General features: G+C 35.1%; 1 protein-coding gene and 2 pseudogenes across 1 annotated transcript; 2 read left to right on the top strand and 1 right to left on the bottom strand.

Annotated features, from left to right (window-relative positions):
• The first annotated feature begins 1,967 nt into the window (after positions 1–1,967).
• On the top strand, positions 1,968–2,743 carry LOC149391496 (uncharacterized). Its single transcript, XM_089620002.1, has 2 exons — positions 1,968–2,555; positions 2,636–2,743. Exons 1-2 carry the CDS (start codon positions 1,983–1,985, stop codon positions 2,741–2,743), a joined length of 681 nt encoding a protein of 226 aa, XP_089476128.1. The 5' UTR covers positions 1,968–1,982.
• Positions 2,744–7,476: 4,733 nt separating this feature from the next.
• Positions 7,477–8,815, bottom strand: LOC149391495 (uncharacterized; annotated as a pseudogene).
• Positions 8,816–9,565: 750 nt separating this feature from the next.
• Positions 9,566–10,721, top strand: LOC149391494 (glutathione S-transferase T2-like; annotated as a pseudogene).
• The last annotated feature ends 2,244 nt before the right edge of the window (positions 10,722–12,965 follow it).

The following is a 12,965-nucleotide window of genomic DNA, read 5'->3' as shown; positions in this document are numbered from 1 at the left end:
CTTTATTGCTTATTTGGCAATACCATGTCATTTTCATTTTTGCATATTAATATGAGGAATTTCCGGCATAAATCCCTAATGTTTTCATGACCATAACTCCCTAATTTTTTTTTGCGGCTAAAATACCTAATGTGCATTTTCAGTTGCACCGTTAGAGGTTTGGCGAGGTTTGGCCGTTAAATTTCAAATGAACGGCCTGGATTAAACATGCTAGTAAAATGTTAATTTTCTGATTCTATTATATTTTTTTGGTAATTTTTTATTTGATGTGAAATTAAAATACATAAATAAAAGAGGATAAAACTAAACAAATAAAAGGTTGAAAATCGGATTAAAAAAAACAAACGAAAAAAAAAGTCCGAGAATCCCCAAATAATAGAATCGAAGAAGAACAAAAACTCATACATTTGGAAGACTGGAATCGCATAGCATCATCATCGAAGATGGACGACGACGAAGGCCATCCAAATGGTGTAGAAGAGGAGTTCGTCTTTGAAGAAGAAGAGTATGTCGAAACTGAAACCCAACAAGCTGAAGACGTTCAGACCACGACTCAACCTCAGGCTTGGTGGTCTGATGTGAACGACATGTGCAATGGCGTTGGCGACGAAGATTCAGAAGGCATAATATCATGTAGCGACCTCGATAGCCTGTGTAGCGATGACGAGGATGGTAACTCGACAAAGAAAAGCAAGCGAGAGTATAATCCTCGAGCAAACCCAGCAGATTTCAAGTTTCAACTCGGTATGATATTTCCATCTATGGAGCATTTTAGGTTTGCTTTGAAGGAAGAGTTTATTAAAGTTGATAGGGAGTTTCAGTTCGTGGCTAATGATAAGACCAGAGTCCGAGCCAAATGCAAAGGAGAAGGGTGTATGTGGACTATCTATGCTAAGGTTCAGAACTCGGACAATAAAACAGTGAGAGTTAATACCTTAATCGACAAGCAAGATTGTGGTATCGTATTCGACAATAGGCTTGTCACAGCCCCATGGCTAGCGAAGAATTTTCTTGAGCAATTTCGGCTAAATCCTAACATGGATTATGAAAGCTTGACGAACCTGACGACTACAACGAAGTTCAGCAATGTCTCGAAGTCGGTGTTTTATAGAGCTAAAAAAGAATCAAGGCTGATACTTGAGGGGTCTGTCAAAGATCAATATGCAATCCTTGATGATTATTGTAGATAGTTGACCACAACAAACCCAGGTAAATTGGTTATGAACTTAATTTACTGATTTGGTTAAATTGAAGGATTATTGATGTATTGATTTGGTGTTACATTCATATAGGAACCACAGCCATCCTCAAAACTGATTTGGTAGATGATAAACGTGTTTTTGAAAGAGTGTATATATGCTTGAAAGCCTGCAAGGAAGGCTTCAACAAAGGTTGTAGACCGTTGATTGGCTTCGACGGTTGTTTCTTGAAGGGCTATTGCAAAGGCATGCTTTTGGCGGCGATATGGATTGATCCAATAATTCTCAATTCCCTATTGCTTTTTCCATCGTCGAGAAGGAAAGCACTGAAACGTGGACTTGATTCATGGAGTTATTACGTGAAGATCTTCGTATTGAAAACTCGACTGCATTCACAGTGATGAGTGATAAGCAAAAGGGCTTGGAGAAGACGGTGGCAGATATATTCCCCGGTGCAGAACAAAGATTTTGTGTCAGACATCTTCACGCCAATTTCAAGAAGGACCACTCGGGGTTACTGCTGAAACAAATGCTCTGGAAGTGTGCATGAGCGACAACACGTACTGAATTTTCTAACTGTATGAGGGAGCTGAAAACAGAGGACGAGAAAGCTCACACCTGGTTGCTTGGAAGAGACCCTAAACAGTGGAGCAAATCTCATTTTGGGTGGATGTCAAGTGTGACATGCTTCTCAACAACTTATGCGAAAGCTTCAATTCTGCTATCCTTCCAGCAAGAGACAAACCTATTGTGACATTGTTGGAAATAATTCGTTTCTGGTTGATGTGTCGATTTGTAGCCAAGAGATGTGAAGCAGAGAAATGGACTCATCCTGTTGGAAAACGAATCATGGCGATTCTTGAGAAGCACAAGCATATATCAAGGTATTGTCAAGCTACACAAGCCGGTAATGGTAAGTTCCAAGTTACAATTGTTGGAGCTGAATCGTTTGTTGTAGATTTGCGAGAGAAAGTGTGTACTTGTAGAAGTTACGAGCTAACCGGTATACCTTGTCCACACGCCTTATCGTGCATTTGGGCCTCTGGTCTTAGTGTCTTCGATTTCATTTCGGACTGGTACAAGAAAGAGGCTTATATGGCAACATATAGCGGTATCATTTCACCAATGACTAGCCCCGATAAATGGCCGGAATCAAGGCTACATCCGATGCTCCCACCTCCTGACATTACATTACCTGGACGGCCAAAGAAGAAAAGGAACAAAAGCATTGATGAGGCACCTGGATTTGAAGGTAAGGGTACAAAACAAAGCAGGGTCGGTCAAGTTAATCGATGCAGTAACTGTAAACAAACAGGGCACTCTAAGAAGACATGTTCTTATCCGGCTACTGTCGAGGTAAATTATTTTTGATCGTTGCTGTTTTGATCTATGTTGTTTTGGTCAAATATGTTTTGATCTTTGTTGTTTTGAATCAGACTAAGGTAACAAAGAAGCGAGGGAGACCATGCAAGGAGAATCCGACTACTGAGACACTGAAACGAAGAGAAAGACGGGAAAGAATGAAGAATCAAGCGACATCTTGATTATGTTGCGGCCTCATTATGTTCTTTTTGTTAGAGGTCATTTTGATTAAATTGTAAAGATGTTATGTTAGAGGCCTCATTATGTTCTTTTTTAGAGTGGCCATGATGATCATTATGTTAAACTTTAGCCATAACTACCTGTTAAAATTTAGCCCTTTTGTCAATTACAATGAACAAAACCATACAAGCATTACTTCAGTTCAACAAGCTACTAAAAACCATACAAGCATTACAATTCCCCATAGCCATAACAGGGAGTTAAAATTTATCGGGGCACAACAAGCTACTAAAAACAGTTCAGCACTTTCATTACAATTCAATGAACAAAACCATACAAGCATTACTTCAGTGAACAAAATAGTTCCACACTTTCATAACAATTCAATGCACAAACCATACAACACTTTCATTTCAGTACAATCCCACACTTTCATTACAGTACAATCATTATTTCAGCACAAAACCATACAAGCATTACTTCAGCCATTACAGTACAATCCCACACTTTCATTTTCATTTCAGTAAAAGATGATAAAAAGCAACACAAAAACAATAACAGTTCCAGCCATAACCATTAAAACTCTCGAACCGGATGCTGACTCTGTCTTTGTTTCCACACGGCCAACCGTTCGTATTTGATCAATTTCGAATTGTAAGCCGTTAATTCTCCGAAGCAAACCAGGTATAATTTTTTTTTACCTTTCACACATCTCCGGGTCTATCCACCTGAAGAACGTACATCCACCTTCTGACTGGACATGAAACACGAATTTGAAAAGAAAAAAAAAAGAAAAAAACACGAGATTTTAATAAAAACACGAATTTGACAAGTTCTCAGGATTGACTAATTAACTTACTTCTTTCTTGTAGCAACCCAAAAATCTTCTCCCAGGATTGAGATCCGTCCACGCTGTCCTCTCAACCACAGCTACGCCACATTTAGAACACTCTTCAAATGCCATTTCTTTTCTCATCTTCGATGAAGAATCGCTCCGACATGAGCACTGGTTTTTCTTGCTCCAGTTGGATGAACACGAGTATTCGTCTACCATGATGCCGATTTTTTTTTATTGCGGCTGACGAAGAACAGACCTAATCTAGGGTTACGAATTGGGGAAAAAATGCTTCAAAAGTGATACGGGCAAAAGAAATGACATTAGATATAGGATTTTCTTTTTAAAAGAAATATATAGAATTATATATGCTTAAAGAGGTTTTTAAACCATTAAAGAAGACCAATTCAATCTGGCACCTACACGTGGATCAACGTTAAATTTAACAGCCAAACCTCTAACGGTGCAACTGAAAATGCACATTAGGTATTTTAGCCGCGAAAAAAAAAAGATTAGGGAGTTAAGTGTATGGTCATGAAAACATAAGGGATTTATGCCGGCAATTCCTCTACTAATATTATGAGTTGTAATAATTATGGCAAAGTAGCCAATTCTGGCACCAATGCTAACTATTTTTTAATATAAAAAAAATAATAAAATACTAAACACACCAATGTTTTGAATAGAGTGAGACTCACTTTTAGCAACTTTTGGTGGTACCACTATTGGAGTATTTTTTATGTAAAATAACACAAATGTTGATGTGGATAAAAATAAATAAACTATTATTTTTATGATGTTTAAAACAACTTTAGTTGCTTGCATTGGAGATGCTCTAATAAGCATTGCTCTCACAATTGATACTGACAGCAATGTTGAATGGCATTGCTCTTAACAAATTTTAGCCAACATTACTAATTTAAATTAGTCTATTAGCTAGTGTTTGTGCTAGAAGCATGATCACTATTCACTTATATATGATACGAAGAAGCACTCGACTAAAGTCTAGAAAATAAGAAAATAGAGTTTTGATCTTGATTATCTTATTGACAAACTTTGTTTTACTGTTGTCAATCGGCCCCACCATCTTTTTTTATATGTTGTAAGCCCAAAAAACCAGCATAGATAGTCTCCAATTACTTCTTTTCGTTAATTACGGAAATTGGCAAAGGTATACACGAAAAGATTTGAACTTATTTTAGAATTGCTTGTCTTTCTCGACCCTAAATTTTATGTTTGTGAATGCCCACCACTACTACGGCAAATCATATAATTTACAAAAAATAGACGTAGAACATATTTTACACGCATGTGGTGTCTTTTCAAGATCTTTGGTATTAGAAAAAAAAGCTATAACCTCATTATTCCATGTCCCCTCGTGCATGTTAATGTCAAACTAGAAGTGCAAATATTTCTTCTTGGGTGGTCACGGGAATTTCAAGAGCACTTTCTACGATGTATTTTTTTTTTTTTTTTTCCCTCAAATACAATGTATTTTTTTTAATCACCACATATATATTAGGAATTAATTACTGGAATACCCCCTGAACTATGACCCGAGTCAACAATTGCCCCCTCATAAAAAAAAGTGATCGTCTGTTTACTTTTAATTCTTATTTTGTGTCGAAAACAGTCCCTCCGTCTAATTTTCTCTCATTCTGTTATGTTTTTTTTACCACGTCAGCTTATTTTTTGGTGTAATGTCTAAAATGTCCTTAATGAACTTCTCCCTAAATACGTTTTTCTATCTATATCTACATCTATATTATTATATATCTAGATATTATATAAATATTAGGATACCACAAGTTGTATTTAAATTATTAATATTTTTCTTTTATTCAATTGATAATGAATTCATTGATAATTTTTATTTACAATTATTAATATTTTTCTTTTATTCATAAAATTTGTTCAATTTCTTTTATTCGTAGATCAGACCTCCCAGTTTCATTCTCTCTCTCTCTCTCTCTCTCTCTCTCTCTCTCTCTGTGAAGGCGATTTGGCGAGACAGGTTTGAGGGCTCGGAGGAAAGAGAGAAGAAATGGTTACACGGCGGCGATGGGACGAGCTTGAGGCGGCGATCTGGGACGAAGGGGCTTGCGAGAGGCTGATGGGACTCAACACTAGAAACGACGCCATATTGGCAGTTAGGGCTTATCTGAGGGAGGCCTGGGTTTTGGTCGGGAAAGTGTTTGTTGGTTTGGGGGTTAGATTGAGAGACGAGGGAGAAGGGAGAGGGGTTAGGGTTTCGAGGGATGAGGACGAGCCTCTGGATAAAGTGAGCAACTTGAGTGGCTTGGCTGACATGTTGAAGAAGATGGATTCCCAGGAGCCCTCGTGTGGAAGTGAGGTTCGCGATAAAGGCCTTGTTTTGTATGTGAGAAATAGAGAGCGAGAGAGTGAGCGACTGAGGAAGAGGAAGCTCGGCCGAAAAATCGACGCCTTTAAACGCGAACTTCCTCTTTGTACAGATTGCTCTGTTTCTGTTTGTTTTTTTACAGATTGCTTTGTTTCGATCATTTGATTTCTCTTGTTATGTTTTCAGATTGCTTTCTTTTTTTTTTCCTTGTCTTTGTCGACACTTCTTTGGATCTGAATTCGAAGCCTCTGAGGCTTCTCGACGATACTTCGGTAGGTTTCAAAGCACGGTTCTTTACGAACACCTTATTCCCTCGCATATGCCCAGAACCTGTTTGACTGATTGCCTCAATGGGTTTATTTTTATTTTTTGTTCAGAACAAAGAGGTTCAAAGTAAATTCATCGATTTTGGGAAGAAGCTTTTGGTCAAAGATGAGGTTAGTTAGTTGGTCTTTCTTTAACAGGTCTGCCGATCCCGATCTCGTCAACGAGAGTGGTCACCAGGTACTAATCTCTCTGGATATAACTCTCAAGATTCGAACCCCTCTCAGTCACATTTTCAATCGCCAACGAGGCTCTGAGAAAATCGCTGATCGTCTTCGGAACGAAACTTGGTCTCAAATCCAGCCCAAGCTCCGGAGAACAAATCGATCCCATACTTTTTTTCTCGATAAAAAAAATTTAAAAAAAATTAGACAACCTTAAAATCTCAGATCCTTATCTCTCTGGTACTTTGTTCTTTATTTCTTTCTGGGTGAGAAATGAAATAAAGAAATGAAATCGCTACATTTACTATATTACCCTCAAAACATAACAGAATGAGAAAAAAAATAGACGGAAGGACTGTTTTCGACACAAAATAAGAATTAAAAGTAAACAGACGATCACTTTTTTTATGAGGGGGCAATTGTGGACTCGAGTCATAGTTCAGGGGGCATTTAAGTAATTAATTCATATATTAGCGTAGTGTTTAAAGCTGTCATTTAGGTCGCCTGCCCGGACTAGACCACAAAATCGACATGCTCGGGCCTTGTACTGTATCTATTACTCATTTATTCGGGTAAAGCATTGAAATTTCTATTTAGTCTCGTACTATTTTAGAGTTTTTAAAGTTGTATTTTTTTTTAGTCATGTAATTAATTTCAAAATTGATTAGTAAAAAAATATATATGAAACTATTAGGCCAACTCCAACCATAACACTATATTTGGTGTTAAATCAACACAACTTTTGTGTTGATTTAGCACCAAATTTTTTTCCAACTCCAACCACAACACCAAATTTCACACTAAAAATACTATTCATCATTATTATATTATTATAACTATACACCTTTTTATTAACAAATATTTAAATAAATAATTATAGTGTCTTTATTTTTAATTACGTGATTAAATTATTTAATACTTGCTAATATTTAACAAAAATTAAAAATTTAAAATAATAAAATTCTGAAATAAAAATTACATTACTTAAAAAATATATTACATCTAAATAATTAAAAAAAAACATACATTTGAAATACAGATTACTTCATACTAATTATCAGAATTAGTATATTCGTTCCACAAGTGCTCAATTAATGCATTTCGAAGTTCAATATGAGCATCTCTATTCTTGATTTGTCGGTGTCGAGCTAAGAATTGTTGAAATCGAGCATCTTCATCGTCTGCCATCTCAACTTCTGCATTTGGGACTTCGGCTCGTTCTTCAATGGTTGGACAAACATCGCGTTCATCTTCTATTATCATATTATGCATAATAATACACGATGTCATGATATCATGTAGCACTTTCTTACTCCATAAGCGGGATGGTCCGGCCACAATTGCAAATCTTGACTTCAATACTCCAAATGCACGCTCCACATCCTTTCTACATGCTTCTTGTTTCATTGCAAACAACTTTTTTTTGGGCCACGGGGATCGTGAATAGTTTGAACAAGGGTCGACCATTTTGGGTATATAAACCCATATTAAATTCTTTTCCATTAATGACATAATTGGCCGGTGGAGCATTACCCTCAGCAAGATTAGCAAAAAGATGGGATGCCTCTAGCACATTAATATCATTATTAGATCCTGGTAGACCAAAATATGCATGCCATATCCAAAGATCATAGTCAGCTACTGCTTCTAGAATAATAGTAGGAGATCCACTACGTCCAGCATATTGACCTCCCCAAGCTGTTGGGCAGTTTTTCCACTTCCAATGCATACAATCTAAACTACCCAACATACCTGGAAATCCTCGACGCTCGTTAATGTGGAGTAGCCTTGCAACGTCATTAACATCAGGTGCTCGAAGATAATGGTCTCCAAACACCTCGACCATGGCACGACAAAATCGCTTCAAGCACACCAAAGTTGTAGACTCGCCAATTTTGATATACTCATCGGTGGAATCTGCTGGTGATCCATACGCTAGCATTCGAAATGCGGCTGTTAGTTTTTGTAAACTAGACAACCCGAGTTTACCGACTCCATCTCTTCGTTGGACAAAGTAATTGTCATGCCTTTGCACAGCATCATGAATACGAAGAAATAAAGCTCTGCTCATTCGAAATCTTCGTCGGAACATCGTCTCTGGGAATCGAGGATTCTCTGCAAAATAGTCGTTGAAGAGATTGCGAGCGGCTTGTTCCCGATCACGGTTAATAACTACATGACCAGGAACAGATCCGCGATGAGAACCTTGGGTATTTAGCATACGATTTAGCATAAAATTGTTGTTTTCAGTAATTTGATATATGACTTTGTTTTCTAGATCTTCATAAAATTCATTATCTGAAGCAGAAGATGATGAAGAAGAAGATGAAGAAGAAGAAGATGGTATATAAGATGATATATAAGATGAACTACCATATTGAGAATTCATCTTTTTATGAGGATAAGAAGTATACGGTGAAGAAATTATGAAAATTTTCAAGTATGGAACTCATCACTTATAGAGGAAAAAATAGATCTAAAATCTACACCATCGAATTTCTAGATCTACACCATCGAAACAACAAACAAATCTACACCATCGAATTTCTAGATCTAAAATCTAGCCGTTGCACAAGTTGTCACGTCTTGTCTCTTACCATTATCAGAAACCAACAAACAAATCTACACCATCGAATTTCTAGATATAAAATCTAGCCGTTGCACAAGTTGTCACGTCTTGTCTCTTACCATTATCAGAAACCAACAAACAAATCTACACCATCGAATTTCTAGATATAAAATCTAGCCGTTGCACAAGTTGTCACGTCTTGTCTCTTACCATTATCAGAAACCAATAAACAAATCTACACCATCGAATTTCTAGATCTAAAATCTAGCCGTTGCACAAGTTGTCACGTCTTGTCTCTTACCATTATCAGAAACCAACAAACAAATCTACACCATCGAATTTCTAGATCTAAAATCTAGCCGTTGCACAAGTTGTCACGTCTTGTCTCTTACCATTATCAGAAACCAACAAACAAATCTACACCATCGAATTTCTAGATCTAAAATCTAACCGTTGCATTGTGTTCATCAACTCATTATATAAATAAGACATTTCTGAACTCATTTCATCACAAACTCATTCTTCAACTCATATTCTCACAAACTCATCCTTCAATTCTTTTCTCAAAACATGACTTCAAGTCGCGGTTCTACATATACTGTTCAAGAAGATATGCACTTGTGCCATATCTATCTTGATATTTCTCAAAACCCAATCATAGGGATTTCCCAAAAAAAAGATCAATTTTGGGCAAGAATTGAAGCAGATTACCACTCAAATGGAATCCACAAAGTTAGACCACGAAGATCTTTAGAAAGTAGAATGGCATCCATTCTTAAAGCTGTTTCCAAACTAAGGGGATGTGTTAACCAGATTGAAAATAAGAATCCCAGCGGTGCTTCGGAACAAGACATTGTAAGTATATATTTTGTGGATAATATGAACTCACATTTTTTTTATTTCTACTTTACTAAATTTTTTAACATTATTCACTTATCAATATGTAATAGTTAACTCAAGCGAAGATGTTATTGGTAGAGGATAAAGATTACAAGAAAGGCTTCAAATTCGATCATGTCTGGCCCATCCTAAAAGGAATTGAGAAGTTCGCTAATAGCAGCTCAAACACCGAGTCACCGGGTCCTAATTTTCCTTCATCGTCATCATTTTCTACCGAGTCACCGGCAACCCCCGGTATGAATTCTTTTGATCTTAACATGAACGATCAAGAAGGTACTTGCAATTTATCTGGAAGGCCAATAGGTGTAAAAAAAGCAAAGAGACGACAAAAAGAGGGAGAAGAATTTAAAAAAATGATGGAGAAAAACAATGATCTTGTTCGATCTATTAAAGATACTAGTTTTGATAGAATTGAGCTTCAAAGACAAAAAAAATGAACTTCGGAAGAAAAAGATTGAGCTAGCTCAAATGAAGGAAGAGAATAAAATTTTATTTATGAATTTGGATACTGTATCCGATCCAAATATGCGTGTATTTCTTGAAAAAGAAAAAGAAAAAATTATGCAAAAAAGAGCACAGACAACCCAAGATGAAGAACAAGGAGGGGGTTCTGAATATTATGGATCTCAATATCGAGCATCTAATTATCAACGAGATCAAGCTCATGAAGATCAAGCTCAAGAAGATCAAGCTAATGGAGAACAAGTTCAAGGAGATCAAAATGAAGATTTTACTCAGTATTATAATTTATTGGGTGGAACCGGAAATAATTTTCCAGGCTTTTAAATTATGTTTTTATGTATTTACTATATATTTTGAAATTATGCTATTGTTTTTAGTTTATTTTGTGTGTTTAATTTGGACTTTGTAACCTATGTTTAAATTTTTAAGTTTTATTGAATTTTATTTTAATGTGTTTTTGTAGTCAAATTATGAGTTTTGGTGTTCTATAAATATTAATAAGGGTAAATATAAGTATATATATATATATATATATATATATATATATGTAAAATTTTTGTTTAGTGTGTAATTAAAATTTTTAAAAAAAAAAAAAAAAAAAGTTTGGCGTGATATACAGTGCCACGCTATATATGGCGTGACACTGTATATCACACCATATATGGCGTGTGTTTTACAGTGCGATTGGAGCAACAATAGGGCACTAATTTGGTGATATAGTGGGCGATTGGAGTTGGCCTTAGAATCATAGGGAATTTTCGTATTAGGAAAATATGAGACGTGATCCAGTGATCTCATTTCTCATATTCTATACGGTCAGCTATACTATACTTAGTTACGCAGTTTCTTTAATCTTCATCAGAGTCTCAAAAAGAGTTACCTATTACTTTTCAATTTATATATTTTAATTTATCAATTAAATAAAAAGGGTGATTTATTCACAAACATCTAATTTGGGTGATACTTGAGGTATTCTCTTATGCGACATGAATTCAATCATTGTCTTCATTGTTTGAAATTTAAAGAATTTATTTGTAATCGGAGCTTAAAAATATTCTAAATAATATGTATGTACATGTATAAATGGAATATATTAATAAAAAAATGATTATAATATGACTTTTAGTTCAATCATAAAAAATCTAGTAAAACATCGAAGACTTAATTTAACATGAATTGGAAAAGGTTATCATTCCAACACTAAAAGTCTTTTGTTCATAATGAAGTTATAACGGAACCTTGGAAGGGATTGGTCTCTAAAGTGTTAACATCGATAAAGATCTGCAGGCTAAGATCATCTTCATCTCCAACCTAAAACTATATAAATGTAATTTTTTATATTTCAGAATATAATTTATGTCATACTATTTTATCTCCAACCCAAAACTTCATTGTTTACACAAAAAAATCATAAATTATATTTTTTAAAATATTTTAATAATTTTAACTTTCTAATCATTACATTATAGTCCATATATATTTAAGTTGTATCTTTTGTATCCAATCATGCTATACAATTTTATACATATTATAAAACTTTAAAATAATTATGTAACTCTCCAATATATACAAATTAATATTTTTTGTTAAAATAAACAAACATTACATATACCATTTAAATACTAGATGTTGCTTATGTCTATCATTTTGTAATTTCCATTTGACTTTGTAATGTATTATGTTTTAGCAATTTATTTTTAAAGTTTTAACTTATATATGCTTTATACTTTAATGACTTTTGATCAATATTCATACCAAATTAGAATAATACAAAATTGTTTTGTCAAAAGTTAATATAATTACATGTAAAATACATTAAGTTTTGGGGTAATTTTGTAATTAATGAAATTATTTTAATATGATTAAAATCTCACTTCAAAATAGAGTGGAATGAATAGAGTTTCCCTATTATGGGGTTGGGTTGGAGCAAATCCAACCCCATTTTATCACTTCTCACTCCATAATAGAGTGGGTTGGAGATGTCCTAACAGACAAAGCGTAAGTATTTCTGATAAGCCTTATTGTTATCAAATAGTTGCTCCTCATTTCTTAAAAAAGAAAAAAATGAAACCAAATTATACCCTCTGCCAAGTACAAAAAAACATATTAAATGTTGACAAACATTGTTTATGCATTTTAATTGACCACAATATTCATTGATACGAGATTTTCCCACATATTTAAGACAAGGGAAACAACCGTTGGAGCCTAAGAAAATGAAAACAAAAAAGTCCATTTGCAATTACAAAAGAAAATAGGTCATGCTTCCTTTACCGCACTTCCCACTCGGGAATGACGGAGGGACTGCGAGGAATCATCGTATAGTGAAAGTGGAGCCATTTATCGTATTATTGGTTGTACGTGAAAAATGAGAAAAATCCATATTATGAAATGTGGTACTGAGACTTTTGTCCCGGAATCATCCGGGAAATGGAACGATTTCGTAATCATGATTAAAGTAAAAATAAAAAATAAAAATAAGAGACCCGCAACAGTGAAATATGGTACCGGAAATTTCCGGTACCGTGAAAAATGATTCCGAGATTTTTCAATACTCTTTGACGATTTCGGGAGTCCCATGTCTGTGAGCGGGTGGGATCCCATTTCC

This window comes from Urtica dioica, chromosome 7 (genome assembly GCF_054948205.1).
Source record: "Urtica dioica subsp. dioica isolate 48M chromosome 7, U.dioica_male_clone48M_v1_H2, whole genome shotgun sequence".
NCBI classification, from domain to species: domain Eukaryota; kingdom Viridiplantae; phylum Streptophyta; class Magnoliopsida; order Rosales; family Urticaceae; genus Urtica; species Urtica dioica.
This window is presented reverse-complemented; position numbering and strand designations above follow the sequence as displayed.

Bases quoted from the DNA above. Each gene is read 5' to 3' on its own strand.
- LOC149391496 (XM_089620002.1), top strand. From the start codon at position 1,983: ATGTGTCGATTTGTAGCCAAGAGATGTGAAGCAGAGAAATGGACTCAT. The intron at 2,556-2,635 runs GTAAATTATTTT...GTTTTGAATCAG, and splicing joins CTTATCCGGCTACTGTCGAG to ACTAAGGTAACAAAGAAGCG.